The 24115-nt window shown below is 47.6% G+C and overlaps 2 protein-coding genes and 1 non-coding gene across 10 annotated transcripts in view; 2 read left to right on the forward strand and 1 right to left on the reverse strand.

The window, feature by feature from the left end:
- The window catches only part of ASTN2 (astrotactin 2), a 1111474-nt gene that overhangs the window by 287680 nt on the left and 799679 nt on the right, over positions 1–24115 (reverse strand). The gene's annotated exons all lie outside the window — the stretch shown is intronic.
- Positions 8262–8395, forward strand: LOC142460557 (small nucleolar RNA SNORA42/SNORA80 family). The gene has a single exon (XR_012786740.1). It is a non-coding gene; the product is annotated as a small nucleolar RNA SNORA42/SNORA80 family (small nucleolar RNA).
- On the forward strand, positions 9525–23221 carry TRIM32 (tripartite motif containing 32). The gene is made up of 2 exons (XM_075560394.1): positions 9525–9585; positions 19261–23221. Exon 2 carries the CDS (start codon positions 19345–19347, stop codon positions 21304–21306), a length of 1962 nt encoding a protein of 653 aa, XP_075416509.1. The 5' UTR covers positions 9525–9585; positions 19261–19344; the 3' UTR covers positions 21307–23221.

Here is a 24115-nt window from a genome sequence, read left to right on the forward strand (position 1 = left end):
GTCCCCCAGGGAGGAGGTTATATGTAGATCCCTGTAATCGGTTCCCCCTTTGCAATCCACCCTCCCTCCACTTAATTTATGTTTTATATTTGGTACATATTGTTAGGGGTCAGCCCTTTTTAAGGATCTCCGTTGACCAAATCGGCCATCGGAGCATTCTCTGTCCTACTTTTGAGGTGACTTGTGGTGTGACCATGTTCACTGTAATCTCAAAGGAGAGGGAAAAAATTTGTAAGTAGTGCAAACACAACAACAACTACCATTTTATTGCGAGCATTCCAGTAACTGTTTTTGTGAATGTATGTAGTTGTACTATAAGTAGTTGGTTTGTATGAGATGGTTACAAAAGGCCAAAGATAAAGATTTTTTTTTCATTTTTTTCCTTTTTTTTGGTCTGAGAAGTTGCTGTTTATTATTAATTTTTGGCCTGTTTGACGTATGTGTGAAACAATGCTCTCCAACAATAAACTGGAATTATATTTTGCTGAGTTCTAACAACAACAAAGAATGAGTTTGATGCATTGAACATTACTGACCAAAGACTAGACAAGCTGTGGGCTGATATCACGGACAACATAAAGAAAGACAATAGTCATTTAACAAAAAAGCAAACAAAACAAGAAAGAAAGAAAATAATAAGATGGATGTTATAAGAGATTCTGAAATTTGCTCTTGAACGTGTTGCAGCTAAGATGAATGGAACAAGTGACGAAGTAAGAGCTGAGTAGAAGATTTCAAAGGGTAGCTGAAGTCGAGAAAGTAAAATATTATGATGCTAATATGGAAAGTACTGGAACCAGAGAACCAAACACAGTCTGCCTTTCAAAGGCTGAAAAAAAAACGCAAGCTTTAAGTTGCAAGAGTGCAGGATTCTATGGGCAAAGTATGAGCGATATTGGAAGCATTTAAAGAGCTGTACCAAAAAGAACTGGTCAATGGTCTGTCATATCAGGAGATACCTTATGATTAAGAACCTATATGACTGAAAGAAGAAATCAAAGGCATTTGCTAAAAAACAAAGTTCCAGATGGAATACCAGCCGAGACGTTTCAGCAATGGATGCAGTGCTGGAGTGCTCACTCATCTATGATGCCAACAATCTGGAAGGAAGTGAGCTGACCAACTGATTGGAAGAGATCCATATGTGTTCCCATTCCAAAAAAAAGGTGATATAAAAAAGGGTAAAAAATTGTTGAACACTATTAATAATATCACACAAAAGTAAAATTTTGCTGAATGGAATTCAAAACCAGTAGCAGCAGTACATGGATAAAGAACTACCAGAAATCTACGGTAGATTCAGAAGGCGCCATAGAGCAAGTAATCAATCTCATCACTAATGCCAAATGAATCTTGGCTGAAAGCAGAGAATAACAGAAAGATATTTACTTGTGTTTTATTGGCTATTCGAAAGCTATGCTGTTTGTTTGCCATAATAAATTATGGCTAACACTGTAAATAATGTGAATTCATTACATTTACTGTGTTTATGTAGAACCTAGACCAAGAGATAGTTTTTCTATTCTCTTGAACAAGAGAACACTGCATTTTTTAAAATCGGAAAAGGTGTGTATCACGGTTGTATTCTTTCACCATATTTACACACCTATTTGCTGAATCAATCATATGAGAAGTTGAACTATAGGTATGAAGAACATGTCATTAGAAAATCCATTAACAACCTGCAATGTGCAGATGACATAGCCTTGCTGTGGTAGTGATAGAATCGTTTGTGAATTTGAGATTAAGAGTGAAGGGGTTGAGTCTAGCCTGTCAATCAGGTCATAGCCAATGAGGCCTCTGTGTAGGCATCGCTTTCTCCTGAGGATTCAGGGAAATCCTGTATTCCTCCTTGGAGGCAGGAGACTCTCTATCTCTCTTTCTTGGCTCACTTCTCTGGGAGACATGGAAGCTGACAAGACACATGGAACTCCTGCCCCACTAGGCCTAGAGGACAATGACCCCAATTAGAGCAGCCAGTCCACAGAGAAGACCACATGGCCAGCCCCACTATCAGACATGACGCCCCCCGCAACTGACCCGTAGTCCTACAGGGGAGAACACCAGAGACACAGTGTGGGAATTGCACCCTATCTGATCCTGCCACATTGAGGCAAAACACTAAGGGGGTGCAACAGAACAGCAAGGGAATGGAGTGGCAATGTCCCCAGGGAATGCTGAAGGTGAACTTTGGGGCCAGGGCATGGTGCTCCAACAGACTGGACTAGAAAATACTCCTAAAGGTCAACAAATGATCCTTGAACTAACTACAAGCTTTTCTTTCTTGTTGTGTGTTTGGTTGTTTTGGGTTTTTTTTGGTCATTGGTTTGTTGTTGTTTTGGTGTATATTGTTATTTGGTTTTGCTCTGTCTTGTTTTTCTGCATGCTATTATCTCCGTAGGTCTGTCTAAATAAAATAGGCTGGATGAACAATCTGGAGGAGAAAAGAACGGGGTGGACAGATCCAGGGGGACATGGGCGAGGGGGAGGATGGGAAGGAAGTGGTGTTAACAAACCCAGGGACAAAGGAACAACAAATGATCCAAATTGGTGGTGAGGAGGGTGTGGGAGGCCTGGTAGGGCATGATCAAGGGTAATATAGCCAAGAGGAACTGCTGAAACCCTAGTGGGAACAGAGCATGATAGTGGGACAGGAGGAATGTCAAGGGAAATAGAGGAAAGATCTGGGAGGCAAAGGGCATTTATAGAGGTCTAGATAAATACATGTACAGATGCAAATACATTTATGTATGAGGATGGGAAATAGATCTATGTGCCTATATTTATAGGTTTAGTACTGAGGTAGCAGAAGGACACTGGACCTCCACTCAAGTACTCCCTCAATGAAAGAATACTTTGTTCTATTAAATTGGCATTCTATGATGCGCACCTTCCCAACACAACCGCTGAAGACAAAGCGGGTGAATAAGCAAATGTGGTGAAGAAAGCTGATGGTGCCTGGCTATGAAAAGGGATCAGGTATCGGGCATCATCAGAACAAAAAATGTTACCATAGTGAACGAGATGGGGAGTGCGGAGTAGAGACCCAAACCCATTTGTAGACCACTGGAGATCCCCTGGCAGAGGGGTCTCAGGGAGGAGACGAGCCAGTCAGGGTGGGATGTAGCACTGATGAAAAATACAACTTCCTTCCAGTTCCTAAATGCTTCCTAGTCCCCCACTACCATGATCCAAATTCACCCTTGCAAGTCTGACTAGATCAGAGGATGTACACTGGTACAGATAGGAACTGGAAATACAGGGAATCCAGGGCAGATGATCCCTTCAAGACCAGTGGTGTGAGTGGCGATACTGGGTGCCTAGAGGGAGGGTGGGTTGGAAAGGAAGAACCGATTACAAGGATCTACATGTGACCGCCTTCCTGGGGCATGGACAGCGAAAAGTGGGTGAAGGGAGATATCATCGGACAGGGCAAGATATGACAAAATAATAATTTATAAATTATCAAGGGTTCAATGCGGGGGGGGGGGGGCGGAGCCAGGAGGGAAGGGCAAAAATGAGGAGCTAATGCCAGGACTTAAGTGGAGAGCAAATGTTTTGAGAATAATGAGGGCAATGAAAGTACAAATGTGCTTTACACAACTTACGTATGTATGGATTGTGATAAGAGTTGTATAAGCCCCTAATAAAACAATTTTTTAAAAAGACACATGGAACTACATCAGTGCCTTGAGCGGGAGGAACCACATAGAGACCACTGCCAGCGCTGAGATGCTTACATTTCCACTGGATCCACAAGACTCCCCACCCACTGGACTGTGATCTTCCTGCATTTGCTGTCATTGCATGTGTTTTTGTGAGTCTGAAGAGGACTTTATAGATTGGTATTGGACATATGGAGTAATGTCAGACTTATCGACTTGATCTGGACTGGGCTGGGATGTTTTCTCAATATTGAACTGCTCTTGTATATAAAGCTCTTTCGTATACACATATGAGTGTCTCTCTGGATTTGTTTCTCTAGCCAACCTGGACTAACACGCTTGCTGAAGGTGAAGAGGATTTGAAGCACCGACCCATGAGGATGAAAGACAGCAACGTTCTGTACGGACTATATCTCAAAAAAAAAGGAAGAAATAAAAAGAAAGCAAATCCTCACAATTGTATCTATAATGAAAATGTTGACGCTGTCAAGGGTTTAATTTTACTTGGATCCCCAGTCAACACCCATGGAAGCAGCTGTGAAGAAAACAGATGATATACGATACTGGGCGGATCTGTTATAAAAGAGTTCTTTAAAGTGTTGAAAAGTCTGGATGTCACTTTAAAAGTCTAAAGTGTACCTGATCAAAGGCTCAGTGTTCTCAATGGCTTCATGTGCATGTAAAAACTGAGCAATGAACAAGAAAAGTCAAAGAAAAAGTTATGCATTTTCATGGTGGTATTGGTGAACAATATTGAATATAACATGTAATGAACAAATCCATTTGGAAGAACTGCAGCCAGAATACTCCTTCGAAGTGAGGATGGCAAGACTCTGTCTTGTATACTTTGACCATGTTGTCAGGAGGGAGCAGGCCCTGGGGCCAGACATGATGCCTGGTAGAGGGTGAGAGGAAGACTCTCAACGAGATGGAGTGATACCGTTGCTGTGACCACAGGTGCAAGGGTAGCCACGATTGTGAGGATGGCACAAGACCAGCAGCAGTTTGCTCTCGGGCCCATGGGGGTCACTGTGGGAGAACGCTGAGGCTTTCTACTCCGTTAAGAGTTAAAATCCTGGAGATCCACACGGCCAAGTACTATTCTGTCCTATGGAGTTGTTATGAGTCCAAAATGCTGACAAAATTGACCTTCAGAATTCTGAACCAGGGAATTCGATGCCAACTCAAGGAAATAGCCTCCTTACACAAACATACAAAGGAAACTCCCTGGCCAAGGATATTCCTGCTTCTATTTGTGATGGTTAAAGGCTTCTATATGGGCTTGCCAATATGATTAACTCTTAAGTGACAGTTTAGCATCTCAATATCAGAAAAACATGATGTCAAATATTCACCACTTTAGGTCATGAGAGTATCAAACTATATGCATTAGAAAAACATTTGTTGAATATGCAGCATGTGTAAGTATGTATGAATTGGTTAAAGGAGAGCTTTGTAAAACAGAAGTGGTCATATTAAGGTGGATCATTTTATTGCGACCCACAGGGTCTTCATTCACTGGTTTTCTGAAGTCGATTGTCAGGCCTTTCATCCTAGTCGGTCTTGGTTTGAAAGGCCTGCAGCCACCTGTTCATCCTGATCTACTTGCCAGCAGGTGGATAAAGACGGCTCTTCAAAAGCACCCTTTCATCCTGTAAAGCCAGATGGAGCTCCAACATCTATTGAGTACCTACCATGCACCATGCGTAGACTAGCCAGAGACCAACACAAGGAGTGTGTAAGGCATTGTGTAAGGAGATCAGAGTCAGGTTTCCACAGACCTAGAACTAATTAGATGGACCGACACAGAGATCAAGACAGAGATAGAGAGATAACAAGTAAGGTAGAAAAAGATAAAGTGGGGAAAACAGAGGGAGAGAAGAGAGAGAGGAGAGACAAAAGAAAGGAAAGAAGCAACTGGTGGGTGGCTTGGAGGCATTCTGCTGTTGCTGAAGCTCAGAGTGTTTCAAAGGGACAGGAGAGGCCCTGTGTCTTTCTTTCACGTGGCATGCCTGAGTTTTATCCTGGTATGTCAGGAGTACTCTGAGCCCTCTTCTATGACTGAAGAAGCAATATCACAATACGAACAGCTCTGAATTGAACATTTGGGCCGGTAACTGGTTTTCAGCCAGCCAGGGTGCTAGATCTTTCCTCCAGCACTACTTTCCTACCAAGGGGATATAAATCAGGTCTCAGGACTGGGGAAAATTATTTGACAGCAACTTTTCCATATCCCTCACTTATAAGAGGTGTTGGGAATAATACTGCGCCCCCCCCCATCCATCTCATGTAACAGGCGGTATCGTCATTATGATAGAAACCTAGAGTAGGGGACAATTCCTACTCTTCGTTATGACGTCACAAACACTTTGATCTCCTTCTCTCTTAAGTCATAGCATAATAAAGTAGAAAGACGGTTGATGTCATAAAATGTGGGCCCAATCTTTGAGTGATAGTTTGAAGTATGTTGTGAGTCTGACACACCTGGGTTTGCCTGTCATGCCCCGCCCCCTTCCCGCTTCTACCACTTCCTAGGTAGTGAGTACAAGACAACTAGTCCATTTTTGGGAGCCTCGGTTGCCTCTTTTGTAAGACAGCGATGGGTATCCACTTGAAACATTGCTGAGGGGACTACTGTGACTTGGAACAATATAGAAGAAATGCCTGGCAGTTATTATCTCTTCCTGAATGGCAGCTCTTCCTGTCTCACCATCACCAGACGTACTCTGGGCCTTTGTGTCATTACAATGACTCTAGGTCAGACAAGACATGTGATTTGCCTAAGGTCACATTGCAGAATTTGACTCCCTTAGTCAGCAACTCTTATGGGCCGGACACTGTGCTAGCAGACGTGACTACATTGACCTGCAGAGAGCTCACAGTTTGCTGGTGAAGATCACAGATAAGTAGATATTGAGTGTGCTTTGTAAGAAATCATCAGTGGGGAAATACTGGGACCTGCCAGATACACAGCGAGCACCTCAGGACTCCCAGGAACACGGGAAAGAGAGAGAAGCAAGCACTTTTGTCACCTGGCCCTCTGAGGGTTTGCTTTCACCCACCAGCTGCTAAGGCTGGGCAACACCTGCTCTGAGCTCTGTGCTCCCCTATTGGGCTCCCTCAATAGTCTTGTGTTAACTCACCCTATGCTTGGCCTGTGTGTGCAAATCCTAGCCAGCAAGTTCATCCCCAGAGCTCAATTCCAACCTAAGGGTACACACAGACCCAGCCTGTTCTAAGGACAACATGAAGTATACAAAGCCAGGTTCCTCTTTCCCTCAACACCTGAGATGCTGGGGGCTGAGTCTTCTGAATCTGGCAAGGGGGAACTGATCACAAGAATCTACATATAACCTCCGCTCTGGGGGATGGACAATAGAAGGTGGGTGAAGGGAGACATCAGACAGTGTAAGACATGACAAAATAATAATAATTTATAAATTATCAAGGGTTCATGGGTGGGGGTGGGGAAGGAAGGGAAAAATGAGAAACTGATACCAAGGGCTAAAGTAGAACGCAAATGTTTTGAGAATGATGGTGGCAACAAATGTACAAATGTGCTTGACACGATGGATATATGGATTGTGGTAAGAGTTGTATGAGCACCCAATAAAATGATTAAAAAATAAATTTAAAAAAACCTAAACAAGCAAACCCAGTTATCATTAATTAAGTAGAAATCACTGTACTTTTATTATCTTAGTTAATCCTGACAGCAAATGTCATCTCCACTTGGAGATAAAAAAAAAACACCAACAAAGATAAGCAGGAGGGTTCTCAGAAGTGAGTAAAATCTGACATTAATGAGCTCATGGCCTGATTGTGAACCTTGACTGGGCATCAGTTGCTTTTTCTCATTGGGCCATTGTGAGGGTTACATGTATATGGCATGGTTAGCTGTACACAGACATCACATGCTCAAAGGATGTTTGTTCTGTCATCCTTGTCTGTTGGTTGATCACTGTTCAGGGTCACATAGCTAAGTGGGATTCCAAATCCAAGTCTATCCCACTGAGAGTACACTTATACCACACAGCATTACCCTAAGCTTTTTAGTATCTGTGGGGGTAGGTAATGGACCTCTGTCAATCAAAGGGGCCACCGATCCTGATCAAGCAATAATTGAGACTAACTAAAGCCCAGAAAGACACTACTCTCCTCTGACATATGGTCATCTCTCCCCAAGGTACTCTCCTGGGTACCTTCAGTCAGCAGGAGTAGGAGCTATGTATCTTATTGACCTCTGCTATCAGTCTCCCAATTTGGTGCACAGAAACAAAAAACAAACCCTTCTTCACAAAAGCCAATTGCTTATCAGATAAACTTGTCTGTATCAATGGGTGCCTACCTCCCTGATACAATGAAGACAAACGCATGCATAAGAAAATGTGGTGAAGAAAGCTGATGGTGCCCAGCTATCAAAAGATATAGCATCTGGTGTCTTAAAGGCTCAAAGATATACAAGTGGCCATCTAGCTCAGAAGCAACAAAGCCCACATGGAAGAAACACACCAGCCTATGTGACCATGAGCTGTCAAAGGGATCAGGTATCAAGCATCAAGGAGCCAAAAATCATATCATTAAAATGTGGGTGGTGCATGAGTTTGAATTTGTGGCAGGTCCGGTCCCATGGACCTCTCACAGTGTCCCATTCCAAATAAAACTGTAACCCCAAACCATTGCCTGGCTTTACCCTGTGGGCTTCAGGCACTGAAGTGGGTCGCACAGTGGAAAAAAACATGTGGGTGAGTGCAGAATGGAGACTCAAATCCCATTGACAGCCAACTGGACACCCCTTACTGAAGGGTTGTGGGGAGGAGATGAACCAGTCAGGGTGTTGGGAAGCAATGATAAAATACATACCTTTCCTCTAGTTCTTAAATGTTTCCTCCCCCCCCCCCACTATCATGATCCCAATTCTACCTTACAAATCTGGCTAGACCAGAGGATGTACATAGGTGCAGAGAGCAACTGGAAACACAAGGAATCCAGGACAGATGACTCCTTCAGGACCAGTGGTGAAAGCAGCGATGCCTGGAGGGTGTAGAGAATATGGGGTAGAAAGGGGGAACCGATTACAAGAATCTACGTATAGCCTCCTCCCGGGGGGGGGTAGGGATAGCAGAGGAGAAGGTGGGGGAGATGTCGCACAATGTAATATATGACACAATAATAATTTATGAATGATGAAGGGTTCATGAGGTAGGGAGCAGTGGGGAGGGTGGGGGGAAAATAACAACAGATATTAAGGGTTCAAGTAGAAGGCAAATGTTTTGAGAATGATGATGGCAACAAATGTACATATGTTCTTGACACAATGGGTGTATGTATGGATTGTGATAAGAATTGTATGAGCCCCCAATAAAATGATTAAAGAAAAGAAGATGTACCTCAGACATACAGACAGACGCCAAGCACCGCTCAAGAGATCTAGGTCCTGTGCCTACTTCCAGAGTGTACATTTCATTTTTCCCTTGACCCTTATCCCAGGTCTGAAAGCTGAGCTTCAGAAAGGCCTTTCTGGGCATACTAAGGCTAAAAGGAGGACCTCCTCTGGAGGTCAATTTTTTTTTTTTTTAACAAAGAGGTTAAGACATTGGGGTTTGGAGAGCTGGTTTTTCTATCGGACACTGTGTGGGTTTGGGGTACGCTCCTTGCCCTCTGAACCTCAGTTACAATGGAAACAGAAAACTGGGTACAGAAAGTTGCCATTTCTAGTCTCTTCTAGCCCTCCTCTGAGCACCGAGGCCCAGGTCCATCCGACTACAAGTCCCAGCATGCCTCGGGGAAGGTCTCAATGACTGACAGTCAGTTTCGCCAATTGGCGCCCGCCTCGGGGTGCACGGCGGCGCGTGCGCAGAGGACGGCGGCAGGCGGGTGGGCTGGCAGCTGTGGACGCGTCGGAGCCGCGGGAGGTCAGGTAGGGGCGGGAAAGGGGGCTATGGAGTGGGGACCCCGGCCGGAGTCGCAGACGGAGGTTGGGCGGCGCGGTGGGGCGCTGTGCGGGCGCGGAGAGGCCTGGCCCCGCGTGCCGGGCAAGGTCTGAGGCTGGACTCCGAGGGGCCGGGCGGGGTGGGGGTGGGGCTGCGTGGGGCAGGCGCGGGAGGGACCTGGAGGGGCTGACGATCTCGGAGGAGATGCGGCGCCACGGGCGGGGGCGGGGTGAGGACATCTGTGGAGTGAGCGTTCAGAAGGCTTGAGGTAATGTGGGGGCCCTGAGCAGAGACGGGGTGCAGCAACTGGCAGGTGTGGGGGTCTTGGGGAGATCTCGGAAATAAAAGAGGGCTTTGGGGGCCGTGGATGAGATTGAGCTTGCAGAATCTCACAGAATCTGAGGGTATCTTGAGATGCTAGACATTTGGGTGGAGGTAGGTCGGGGGCGCAAGATTGGGGATTGGAAGCTGCAGGGTCTGGGGCAATCCTTAATCGCTAGGTTTTCCCCGAGTAGGATCTGGGGGAAATCGAGGGAGTAGGTAGGGTGGGGTAGGTTCTAGTGGGGATCAATGGGAAACAGCATCTTGCTGGGGGGGGGGAGGGGAGGGACGACAACCCCAGGAGACCTGGCTTGGGTTTGAAAGCAATGCATGACCTGGAATGGTTGAAAGAGGAAGGAGTGAGGTTGGAGAATGGCACCGTGCTTATGGAATACAGGGACCCCAGGCTAGCAGGCTAAGATCGGGAGAGGACAGGGATCTTAGATTGGGATCAAGGTGGTTGGAAGGAAGTTGGGGTGCAGGCCTGAAAGCTTCCCAGATTTGGAAGCAGGGGTTATGGGCCCTTTATCGGGGACTAGGAATGCCTGAGTGAAGGATTGGTGAAGATTGCAATGTAGAGTTCCAGAGGTTAGAATCTTGTCAGACGGTTTGAAACAGGGCATGGAATGGACTGAACAGCTTACAGGATCAAAGGACTCTGAATAGGCTTGTGGGTTGGCAGCTAAGGCTGCTAAAGAGATTTTCCTCAAATCTTTATAGGGGGAGCGGGAGGACTTTGAGAACCTGAAGGGCCTACAAGTCACATGGAACCGTCTGTGCATGTATGCAGAGTCCAGGGGCTCAGGAATGAAGTCAGAGATCTGGACGTATGAAGACGCAGGCCCTTTCCCTCAGAGGGACAAACTCTCACTTAGCAAAGATTCTGAGGCTAGTGTGGTGCTCAAGCCACCAGAAGGTCCACCTCAAGCCACCAGAAGGCCAGCTGAAAGTACTGCCGTGACCTTAGTGAACAAAGGAAAGATAAAGCAGATAACTTCTGAAGGTCGTCTTTTTAGGTCCAGTCCCTCTTCAATATTTCCCCTTGAAGCTGGAGCTAATAGCAGATATTCCTTAGTGTGAGTCAAGTCCCTCGGGATGAGTGAAACATCATCCCAACCTTACTGTATTCCAGTTAGACTGGAGGCATACATACATAGAGCCCGTTCTAGCCCAAAGAGTCTCTGTGAGTGAGATGTCTGGACCAGGGGAAGGGCAAGAAAAAGCCAGGCTCTCCAAGCTTGCTTCTCCGCCACGGGCAGTTTTGTTTCACAGGGGCACATTTGGCTCAGTCTGGAGATGTTTTTTTGGCTGTCAATTGGGGCTTGGGAGAAAGACCAGGGATGTTACCAAAGTTACAATGCATTGGACAACCCCCAGAACAAAGACTTACCCAGCTAAAATGCCTTAAGAGCCACACAGGTGAAGAAGCCCCCCTAGGAGTCATGCCCTAGGTTCAGTTTCTGGGTCTGCTCCTGATTGAGTAATCTCGAGTGAGCTGCTGACTGCCTTTGCCTTGGCTTTTCATCTGGACAATGGGGTTCATGAGGACCTGCCTTGTGGGATTGTGTGGGATTGTGTGGACTCAGGAGTCAAGGTGCCAAGAGAGTGATAGCTACGAATCCGCTATTCATTTGGCAATTTATCACTTTTCTATTCACTTCATTTTCCTACTGTTCGTTTTCTTACTGTGTTTCCAAAGCAAGTTCTTTGAAGTGGCTCTATTATATCCAACTTTACATACTAGAAAACTAGCCCTTCGAAAAGGGAAGTGGCTTCACTAAGGCCTCATAGCTGAGAATGAAGTCATTTAGGTTCACATCCACATCTCTCACTGTCTATTTCCTCTTTTCATGACTATTTTTTGTTTTGTTTTGCTGTGGGAGCCCTGGTGGTATAGTGGGTTACACATTGGACTGCTAACTGTGAGGTCAGCTGTTCAAAGCCATGAACCACTTCTTCGGAGAAAGAGGAGGCTCTCTACTCCCAGTAAAGACTTGGAGCCTCAGAAACCCACGGGGGCAGTTCCACTCTGTCCTGTGACTCCATACCAACTCAGTGGTAAATGAGTTTGGGAGATTAATCTTATTATCTCAGTCTATTCTCCACTAAAGGAAAGAGGACTGCCCTATGGGTAACAGGGAACGTCGGTCATAACCCTGGGAGGGGTTATATCTATATGACTAGAGTGGGGAGTAACCCTGGATTTTGTCCTTGGTTTGTTACTAGACCAGAAACAAGTGGTTGGATAAAGGGAGGAGCTGAGGTTAGGCAGGATGCGGTACGTGACGCCAGGGGACGAGGCATCCCACAGCAGGGACTGACACTGAAGGCAGTCAAACTTGGAATTACGGTTCTGAAGGCTCTCTTCTGGCTTCTTCCCCTGGGACGGAATAGCCACAGTGGTTCTCTCAGCTCGGGCTGAGCTACAGCACTGCTGCAGCCAGATCAGCAATAGCTGGGTTGGATACCGAGGCAAGACATTTAGCGAGTGCCTCATCCCCCCCAAGGACAACATGTAAGGAGAATTGAATTGGCCTGGGAACCCGAGGCCTGAAGTTGGGTCCTTACTTGGCTGCTCTTTTACTGTGTGACCTTGCAGGAACAATCACCCTGTCTGCCTCGGTCTGGTCACAATTCTAATAGCAAAGCTGGGAATGAGGACCCGGATCTGTCTGACTCCAACGTTGTACTAGCTTTTACAGCTCTGGGAACCATCTGTATGGCTATATCTGGAAAGTGCCTGATAGCCAGACATAAGAAAGTTACAAGGCGGTGGTCCATGCCTAGCTCCTGTGACACTTCATTGTATCCATTGGGAGAAGAGTTAGGTTTAAGAATCACTGGCAAGTGCCTTTACCAACCTCTGCCAAATCAGCCATGGAACCGGACAACAGATCTTTTGCGTCTAGATGGTTTTATGGCTTGGAGTCCACACACTCGGGTCTGATAGCCCCCTCCCTTTCTACCCGCAGTTCAACTACTTACTGAAACTTTGCACAGGTTCTCTCTGAGCCTCTTGTTACAGAGAGGCGAGCCTGTACACTACCAGGAGAGGGGGGATCATGTGTGAAAGGTGCCGAGCACTCACAAATGGCCATCATTTACTGAGCGCAAGGCCATGGTGGAAGGGAGAAGCATTGTTTTGTCAGATTTTATTGACCCTAGAATTCCTACCCCATCATTTGCCCATTTCCCAGGATCCTTTCGTGAAAACAGCATGATTGGGTGAGCCCGTGGTGACTGCAGAGAAAGGAATTGCAGAAGTGATGAGATGAGAGATGAGGTGGAGGTGCCCCACAAGGAGGCTGCTGGTTTCCCCACTGGCCTTTTTACTCTCTGCTGCCCAGTGTTTGTGGAAAGTACAAGGGACCCTTTCTACCTCCTTCATTCTAGAGGAAGAGAGACACCGCTACCGTACAAGGACTGTCCTAGCAAACCCTCTCACTGCTAACATTGTCTATCCAAACGCGCTTCCTTCTGGTTGTTTCATGTATCCCAGATGGGATATACAGTTCAGGGTCATGCTTGTTCAAGCCCCGACTTCTTGAGTGCTAGCTTAGCTTTTGTCCAGGAGCCTTAAGTGCCCTGCATATTCTATATTGTACCAGGATGCCCCACGGGGCTGGTGAATGTCAAGTGGTGACCACACCAACTTCCTGAAAATGAGTTTTACTGGCCATCGTCAGAGAATGGCCACAGATGGCACGGTGATGGTTATGTGCTTGATTAGCAGTCCCTGAATTGCAGGAAATATAAATAATTTGAAAGTCGGTGTGAAAAGGAGATGTGATAAACCTTCCAAAAAAGGAAGAGGGGGTGGGAAAACAGGAGATAACAAACACAGAGCAGCCAGGAGAGTGTGTTAATAGTAGGAAAGCTCTTTGTGTCTTGTGGCAAGAAGCCTAGTACTGTTTTATGTGTGTTCTACATTTCCGGTGACTAGCTCTTCTTATACCGGCTTTTCACTCAAAATTATATGCCTATTCCCTTTTCTAGCACCCAACACATAGGTGTTCAGTCTATATTTTCTTAATTGCTAAATTGGGGTTCTTTAGTTGTGCTCATGGTTTGAGTCCCGAGCATGATATGATAGGGACATGAGAAATAAGCTAGCCCTGGAGAATGACCCCATGGTGGGAACTGACGCATGGGATGAAGAATGATGAAGAATTTGAAAATTACATTATCTCTAGTCCTTTGGTTTTGAGATCAGGGACAACAACCGCCAGGGACAGTTCAGGATTTTCATTGCTGAAATGTATACATCTGATGCGGAGTCCTGGTGGTGCAGCCAGTCAAGCGTTGGACAGCTAAACTCAGGCAGGGTCAGTTGTTCAGACTGGCCAGCTAGCTGTTTCGCATGAGAAAGATGAGGCTGTCCACACCTATGAAGCTTTATGGCCTCTACAACCCGATGGAGACCTTTTACTCAGACCTGTAGGGTCTCCAGGAGTTGGAATCCGTTTGGTGGCAGTGGGTTTGGACTTTGTCTTTTGGTAACTGATGGCCTTGGGCACAGTTGGCTTATTGAGATGTGTCCTCCCATCCTTTTCATAGACTTGGTCTTGGAGTAGCTGCTGGGACTATTGCTCCTCCCACCACTGTGATTATTCCTGTGACTTAAAGCTATTATTTACTGCACCGCTCATTGTTCCTGGCTCATTCCTGTGCTTATGCTTTATGCACATAATCTCATCAGATTTTTATAATAACAGTGTGAGGGAGGTGCTATTGTAAATCTCCTTTTCATGGATTAGTAAACAAAGACAGAAGTTGTTAAGTCGCTTTCCCAACCTTGAACAGTAAGTGCTAGGGGTGGGACTCAAAGCCCAAGGCCTCTATTTTCAGACTTAGTTCTGTGATAGGATTCATGAGGTCTGGGTTTCTTTCTCTTGATCGCAGTTTCCTCATCTGTGCAGTGGGGAGATTGACATGAGATCCACTTTGAGATCGCTTCTTATCCAATTGTTCCATATTTAGTGCCTCCTGGATTGAGCTGCAGCCGCTACTTCTTGTAGAAAGAGACATTTTGGGTCCCCTTGCCCTTCAGTGTTTACTTGGCATCTGCAGTCACATCCAAAGCTGACCGGTCCCTTCATTGATCCTTACCTACTTTGTATGCTCTTCAGGCCTTCAGAGTTCATTTTGTCAATTGGATACTTTATTAGTATTAATCATTATCATTGTTATCTTCTTGCTACCAAACTTAGAATAGAACGGCAACTTTTCATGGCATCTATCCCTAGTAAAAACAGCAACTTCTTAATAAATTAAAAACAAACTAAACCCAGGTAGCAGGTTTAAAGAAATAGCTTGCCTACTGCCCCACAACTAGTAAACCTCTGGAATCAGCTCTGTCTGAATCGTTGGGGTTGGTTTTTACTGCTTCTCTGGCTAAGGTCACAGATTGGAAAACTCTGTGGTGCCAACTACTGGCTGATGAGGCTGGAATCCAAGTAGAGAGCCCGAGCGTGGTATGCGGGTAGATACAGCTTCACGAGTGGATCCGCCTGTGGAATTAAAGAGCTGAGCTGGTATCGGGGGTGTTCAGTATCAAAGGGGTGAGAGTAGGGGGTGGACTGAAGTCAGGAAATGAGGTGGGAGGGCAGGAGTCGCGTGTATGAAGTGTGCCACAGGAACTGAGCTTGGGATCATGAACATCATGCCATAGTATGTCAAGAGTCCATCCTGCCGATGACAAATTGTGCAGCTAACAGAAAACAAGCAACTTTAAAGACTAGGATGGTAAGAGAATTCTTTTTATCTGCCTAGTCTTTTTAGGGAAACTGAGGTCAAATTGAGTTTGTATGCAGGTCATTCACCAATATTAGTGGTGCCTTTCGGAGCAAAGAGGCTATATCTGTTGTGTAGCTCTGATTCAGGCTGGGGCCTTGCAGGAAGCATGTTCCAGGCCTGGGAAACGGCAGACGTGGCTGTGGGTTTTCTCTGTCTGCGTCTGTCTTGGGGCCTGACGTTTTCGTGATGAGCTTTAGGGATGGTTCCCTGGCACAGGCGTGGCAGCTTCAGGGCAGGACTTTGTGGCATTTTCCTTCGTCTCCGAGCTGGTTGGGTTGTGTACAGCTGAGATAATTTGGGGTCTGGATGTGGGCACAGTACATTTTTTTTTAAGTGGATGGCTTAGACAAGGAGGCAGGAAGCTTCTGAATGGAAGGAGGTGGGATGATCTTCTAGAAAGCTGACTTTTCTGGTATTTTTATAAGTTGGCAGACTTGTTTACTTAGATACTTTCAGTGCCAACTTTGAGAAGCACAGTAAGGTAGCATGCTGGCGGTCCAAACACCACACAGGGGCCTCAGTTGGTGTCTCAGATGATGGAAGAGGAAGCTGAAACTATTGGTTTAGATTTGAGATTGTGTGCGTGGATCTTGAGTGAGGTTTCTGTCAGTATTTTTATACCATTGCCTCCAGCCCGTGGGAGTTGTTTGCAAGTACACGTTCACATCTTCCCCAGAGACTCCGTATTTTCATAACGTGGTAATTTGTTACTTCACTGAGACATGGGTTTGGGTCATGATGGTTTCTTCCAAGGCTAGGGTGGGAGTGGGCCACCCAGCTGATGAATCATGGGAACCCAGCCATAGCAGCTGCCTCTCAGAACAATATCATTGCTCCCTTCTTTGTCGACAAAATGATATGTGAAAAGAACACTTCTCAGGAGAGTCTAAGGAGCACTATCTAATTAGTGGTATATGACAATTGAAAACAACAAACAAACAACAGCTTTACATAATGTTGGGTGGAGCAAAGTTAAAGCTCTCTGTATTGCAGGTTTGCTGACAACTTTGCTGTTACGATCCTGTATTATTTTAAAGAGAGAAACAGACCATTTGCCATTTTCTCAAACCTACTTGACCAAAGCAGAAGCCCATGCGAGCAGCGAGAGAAGACTGAGCGTAGTTGACTATACGTGTCTACCGTTGAGTGTTTCTCAGGCTGGATTCCGGAAGGAAATACGCTGGGCTGTAATATGCCCCTCTGCTCCAAGCTCCCCTGCTTTCAACCTAGAGCAAGAGCGATCACACGTGCGAGAGCTTTCCCGAGCCCGCTGTGTTATCCTTAAACCAAGCCAACTGGCCTGCCCCTGTCCTGGATGGCAGACTGTGTAAATCCTGAGATTGCACGTTCTTGGGTGTAAGCAGGGCTGAGGTGGCCCCTGTCTCTCACCTTGTGAGCCCTGGCCATTCTGATCCGGGGCATACTTTGACAGTGACGCAGGGTTGCAGAGCATCGAGGTCTTTGTGGCTCTATCTCACAGGTGTGAGTAAGGGAAGACTGTCCTGAATACATACGGATTGGGCTGGGTTAGAGTATTCCAGCTCAGCGCTGAGTCAAGCAGGTGGTGTCCCGGGCTACATACAATGTCACGATAAACTCCTGCCCGGTTTTAGATCATCTCCGCTCTTCCCCATCTCCTGCCTCCGCCCGCACAGGCAGCTTTCAGCTCTCACGATTGCACTTGTGGAGTGATGTCCAAAGGCTTCTCCTTTCCGTTTCCGTGACCTGCTCCCTAGTTCAGGCTGCACGCTGTGCCCCTACACGATTTTATAGTAGCTTCCAATCCAGTTTCTCTGATTTTTTTTTAATCCCCTCATTTTTCTCTAGTATGGCGATTCCCTGCCATAAAATATTCATTGCCTCACCGGGCCCTTCAAAATGAAGTTCAGAACTCATTGGGGCTCTGAAGACTTTTTGTAATCATTCCCTCGTTTTCCCTTCCTGATTTGTTACTCTTTCCCTCTTGTACACTCCAAACAATTTGACTTAGGAACTAGGGAAGAGAGCTAGAATTAACTGACTTTGCTGCTGCTGAATCAAATGTTAGCATTCTGAACCCCACATGCATTATCCCACTTTATCTTTACATCAGCCCCGTGAAAGCTGAGGGGTTCTGTTCTCATCCTGATGACCTGGTGCCAGTCTGTGAAAAGTCTTGCCCTCTGCCTGGGACAATGACATAGGGCTGCAGAACACCTTCTCCCATCTCCACCTTTCTGTATGCTCTCCTGACCCACAACAAATGCCATGTCCCCTTTAAAAAGTCTGTCTGCCTTCAAATTAGAATATCACGCTCCGTGTTCACCCAGTGTAGTTAATTCTATTTCATGTGTGACAGTGACTTTCTCTCTTGGCAGTTATTTAGTCACATGTGTTGTGCTCAAGCTTGAACATCTGAAGGTCAGGATCTGGGTCCTGAAAACTTTTGAATACCCAGTAGACGTGGGTGGATGTAGGTAGGAGACTAGATGCACACACACACACACACACACACACATTTTCTAATCTAATGCATTGTGAATCACTTATAGTTAATTATCATAGCTTCCTGTTGCTCAGGACATATGCTCCTGAATAAACCAACGTAAACTCCTAGACCTCCATGCTTTTACTTATGCAACTTCCTTTGCCTACAATACCTTTGTCCTTTACTGTTTTTCCTCTTTTTCAAGAGAGCGCAAGGGTCTCCATTTCTCTGATGCCTTTCCCACGTCTGCTAGGCAGTTAGTCACCCCATCGCTTGACTGTACCTCCTCTATTGCTAATCTTTTCCTATATGTGATTTTTCTATGCTTCTAATAAAATCTTTAAGCTTTCAAAAGCAGTGAAAATAAGTGCTAACATTTATTGCAAGCATGCTCCTTGGTAAGTGCACCCTACTCTTCACACCCTTTAACATAGTTTTACACAAAATAATGTGTGTTATATATTTTTTGCACTGTTAGTTTCTGCGTGTGTCCTATGCATGGCCCCTATATGTTAAAAATGCAGTGCTCCATACAGCAACCATATAAAATAGCTATCACTACCGTGTCTGTTTTACAGACGGGTAACGAGGAGTCAGGGCTCTGGGAAGTTTAGCCTCCTCCCCTAAAGTCACACAACTAAAGAACTGTCTGAGAGACACTTGGTTCTAGAACCGGGATCCATATACACTGTGCAGTGTCTGGTCTGCTCTGTTTCCCTGGGAATCTCCATCATGTAGCATACAATCTTACATGTTATCCTATCATTTGTGACTCATAGCGACCCACGCGACAGAGTAGAACTGCCTGGCAGAGTCTACCCAATTATGATCATTATTGAAATCGATTAGTCAGGTCTTTCTCCCGTGGAACCGCTGGGTGGTTTTGAACTGCCAACCTTTGACCCTTTGGGCCCGCATTTAACAGCTTTAGCCACTTGCTCCACGAGAACTCCTTTAACACATAGTGGGCCTCAGAAGATATTTGTTAAACAACAGACCGATTGAAGGAACGCCCGTAGCATTAATTCATACAGTAGCAGGAAATGAATAATGACTTGCTGCATTTGTTTCCCTTTAGCAGGGATTGGACCCTGGGGCATGAAGACACGTGGTAAGCTATTCTGCTCCTGACTGTGTTAGCAGGGCCCTTCCGAGAAGAGGTATGGCAGCAGCGGCAGCTTCTCACTTGAACCTGGACGCGCTCCGGGAGGTGCTGGAATGCCCGATCTGCATGGAGTCCTTCTCTGAGGAGCAGCTGCGGCCCAAGCTGCTGCACTGCGGCCACACCATCTGCCGCCAGTGTCTGGAGAAGCTACTGGCCAGCAGCATTAATGGCGTCCGCTGTCCCTTTTGCAGCAAGATCACCCGCATCACCAGCCTGACCCAGCTGACCGACAACCTCACGGTACTGAAGATCATCGACACAGCCGGACTCAGCGAGGCCGTGGGGCTGCTCATGTGCCGGGCATGCGGGCGGCGGCTGCCCCGGCAGTTCTGCAGGACCTGCAGTGTGGTGCTGTGTGAGCCTTGCCGCGAGGCTGACCACCAGCCCCCCGGCCACTGCACGCTCCTGGTGAAGGAGGCAGCTGAGGAGCGGCGCCGGGACTTTGGCGAGAAGTTGACCCGCTTGCGGGAGCTGATGGGGGAGCTGCAGCGGCGGAAGGTGGCCTTGGAAGGCGTCTCCAAGGACCTGCAGGCGAGGTACAAAGCGGTGCTCCAGGAGTACGGGCACGAGGAGCGCAGAGTGCAGGAGGAGCTGGCCCGCTCTCGGAAGTTCTTCACAGGCTCCCTGGCCGAGGTGGAGAAGTCCAACAGCCAGGTGGTGGAGGAGCAGAGCTACCTGCTGAACATTGCGGAAGTGCAGGCCGTGTCTCGCTGTGACTACTTCCTGGCCAAGATCAAGCAGGCCGACGTGGCCCTGCTGGAGGAAACCGCTGACGAGGAGGAGCCCGAGCTCACTGCCAGCCTGCCCCGGGAGCTCACCCTGCAGGACGTGGAGCTCCTCAAGGTAGGCCATGTCGGCCCCCTCCAAATAGGCCAGGCTGTGAAGAAGCCCCGCACAGTCAACATGGAGGATTCCTGGGCCATGGAGGCCGCGGCCTCTGCTGCCTCCCCCTCGGTTACATTCCGAGAGATGGACCTGAGCCCCGAGGAGGTGGTGACCAGCCCCCGGGCCTCCCCTGCTAAGCAGCGGGGCCCTGAGACGGCCTCCGGGATCCAGCAGTGTCTTTTTCTCAAGAAGATGGGCGCCAAAGGCAACACACCAGGCATGTTCAACCTTCCCGTCAGCCTCTACGTGACCAGCCAAGGAGAGGTGCTGGTTGCCGACCGAGGCAACTACCGTATACAGGTCTTCACCCGCAAGGGCTTCCTGAAGGAGATCCGCCGCAGCCCCAGCGGCATCGACAGCTTTGTGCTGAGTTTCCTTGGGGCCGATCTGCCCAACCTCACGCCTCTCTCGGTGGCCATGAACTGCCATGGGCTGATTGGTGTGACCGACAGCTACGACAACTCCCTGAAGGTATACACTTTGGATGGCCACTGCGTAGCCTGTCACCGGAGCCAGCTGAGCAAGCCCTGGGGCATCACGGCCCTGCCGTCAGGCCAGTTTGTGGTGACGGATGTGGAAGGCGGGAAGCTCTGGTGCTTCACTGTCGACCGAGGAGCCGGGGTCGTCAAGTACAGCTGCCTGTGCAGTGCGGTGCGGCCCAAGTTCGTCACCTGCGATGCCGAGGGCACCGTCTACTTCACCCAGGGCCTGGGCCTCAACCTGGAGAACCGGCAGAATGAGCACCACCTCGAGGGCGGCTTCTCCATCGGCTCCGTGGGTCCTGATGGGCAGCTGGGCCGCCAGATCAGCCACTTCTTCTCGGAGAACGAGGATTTCCGCTGTATTGCTGGCATGTGTGTGGACGCCCGCGGGGACCTCATCGTGGCCGACAGCAGCCGCAAGGAAATCCTCCACTTTCCCAAGGGCGGAGGCTACAGTGTCCTGATCCGAGAGGGCCTCACCTGTCCAGTGGGCATTGCCCTCACTCCGAAGGGGCAGCTACTGGTCTTGGACTGCTGGGACCACTGCATCAAGATCTACAGCTACCACCTGAGGAGATACTCGACGCCTTAACAGAGAAATGGCTCAGCCAGCTTCCCCTCCCTTGTGCTTGGTGGTGGTTGGTGGTGTAGAGTAGCTGCAGTGTGTACCCTGATCCCAGCTGCTTGGTCCTAGAGTTTTAGAAGCTCTGCCTTTTCCTCTTCTTCCTCCTTGAATTATTTTCCTGCAACTTAGAGCTATGACAGATGCGTTTTCCCACTGGGACACACAACTCGGTTAGCTGAGATTCCATTAGATGCCGAGTGGCTGAGATTCCATTAGATGCCTAGCGCCTCCGAAGCTTCCATAGGGAGAGCCACTTTGGCGTTTTTTTTTTGTAAATAGAAATGTTCCCGAGTGTCAATCCCTTGCTGTTTTCCCTCTCTTTGGGCTTGATGTCTCTGACCTGCTCCCTGCTTCTTAAACTTGCTTCACCTTTGATAACACCCCACCCCTCACCCCCAGCCTGCATTCCGTGTGCATGCCCCAGTGGGATCATCCACTGACATTTCAGGCACCCTTCCCCTTGGCGTGATGCCTCCGGTCTGATCACCTTAGCCAGTGTGAACGCTCGCTCGCTCAGTGCCGCCACAGGAGACCAACAGCCCTTTTGGGAAGGAAGCAGAGCTGCTTGGCTGGGGGATCCGGGCCACCTGGGATTGCCCTCCTAATTGTGGTTGTGCCAGAAAACAGACTGACCCTAGTTGGTTAACGCGGAAGACTTCTGCTGGGAAAGAGCTTGTCTTGAAAAGGAGCATGGGGATTGGAATTCGATCAAAGATCAGAAAACTGGGAGTCAGCCAACGTGAATGCGAATGTAGTCAGCGAGCCCTCTCGGGGGTCTCTGAGCACAGCCTTTTCATACTACCTCTCTCCACTGACCTGTGCTATGACTGTACAACACAGTTCAGGGCCAGCAGCGTGGGGAACTGGACACTTCTCATTTCCAGTGCTAACGCCAACAGAACAAAGCCCTTGGGTCTTCACTCTGTATTTTTCTCTGAGTGAGTATATGATACTCATTTGGGGTGGAGGGTGGGGTGTTACTTCCATTCTTGATGCATTAAATGATTGATAACTGTTTCTTCTCAACTGAAGTCTGTGCTTTTTGATTAAATAGTGGATTTGAGGGTGAGGAGGGAGAGCTTTTGTACGGTGCCATTTTGCTTCAGTATCTCCATACTGCATTCTTTGATGGTGTAACCAACACAAGGGTCCACTCCAGTCAAAACCGAGCCCAGAGCACCAAGGTTCAAAGGTAATCCAGAGTGAAGATACAGAGCCCATTTTACACCTGGTCTTAAATTAAGCCTTGGCCTTCTGTTTTTTAGAATTACAGTTGTAAAAAGGAAGCGACAACTGGTGGCTGAAGGAATATGTGATGTGGTTTTTGGGCCTTGGTGCTGACTGAGCCACACACCCAGCTTTTTAGGTGCAAGGGTTCCGGCAGCCCAGAGTGCTGTGCTCCCTGGTTTTCAGAGAACCATAAATTACTGGCTGCCACTCAGTAAACTGTGTGTGTGTGTGTGTGTGTGTGTGTGTGTGTGTGTACTGTTGTAACAGCTGCCAAACCATAGGAAAAGGGCAATTAAGGTGATGTTGCACAAGTTTATCTAACGTTTCACCTGGAGAAAACTGCTTTGAATATGAAATTGTGTCTCATTTTCAAAGATTGTGTAGTGAAGAGGAAACTGAACCTATTAAAAGTGCATCATGAATGACTCCCTGTATTGTGAAAGCTACTTTATCTGTGGGGCCCCGGGCAGCAGGGGCTCTGTGTCTGGTCAGCAGGGAAGTGGCTAAGCCAGTGGGGGTGGCTGAGGGCCTTGGCACTTGGTTTTCAGCAGAGGGAGGAGAATAATGCTTTGGGTTGGCTGGAGATGGGTAAGGCCATGGCTCCTCCAGCTGCCAGTGCCCAAGTGTCACTCAGCATTTCCGTCTTGTCTCCGTCTGAGCCACACCTGGCCTCTAGCTCTCCAGTATAGAGCATGACCCCAAGAAATACATTTACTCAAAACATTTTTGGCTTTTTTGTTTTAAAGCAGAGTATACCCTTAGTCCAATAAAGTCTTCCATGATACTGGAACATATAAAACACATTTGCTTTGGTGGAAGCAGGTTGTGTGCCCTACTTCCTCACTTGCTAACCTGTGGCACCACTGCACAGCCCTGGCGAGGTTGCCCAGCACACACTGCTAAGCACTGGACTAATGCTGCTCGCACCGCATGCCACTACCCCGCCCCCGCCCCTCCAAGCCCCAAGGCCTGGAGCAAGTGATGGAGCCCTTCTGAGTCTGAAGTCCTCATGGCAAATTAGTAGTATGGCTGCTGTCTGCTGGAGCAGGTATGGAAGGGAACTTATGCCTGTGGCAAACCTGACTCAGTCGGTGCTTAGTGTTCAGTAAGTGTAACTGCTATCTTTGGGAATTCCTCAGAGTGCTTGCTGATGGGAGGTGATCCAAATCAATATCTCTCGACCAAAAAAGTGGCCGATTGATAATCACAACCTTTTTCCTTTGTTCTGCTGCTGTCCCTGCCCGCAGGTCTCCAAGGAACCCGGATCCCCTCTTCCTTTCTATCTACTGTCTACCCATTCAGGTGTCCATCACGGCTTTAGTCATTTTCTGTTGATTCTTGATGCCCCTGCGTTTCTGCCACTCTGCTCTAGAAGAATGACTAAGCTTTAGCAAGGGTGCCTGGGAGATTGTCCTCCGTTAGGTGGCAGTGGTTCCCCACCTAACCCCCTCATGATTGGGTTTTGATCCTTTGGACCAAAAGGGAATTCCAAGACAGGCCACTGAGTAAGGAAAACAATCTACTGGTCAAAGCCTCTACTTCCTTT

Source organism: Tenrec ecaudatus, chromosome 10 (genome assembly GCF_050624435.1).
Source record: "Tenrec ecaudatus isolate mTenEca1 chromosome 10, mTenEca1.hap1, whole genome shotgun sequence".
Taxonomy (NCBI): Eukaryota; Metazoa; Chordata; class Mammalia; order Afrosoricida; family Tenrecidae; genus Tenrec; species Tenrec ecaudatus.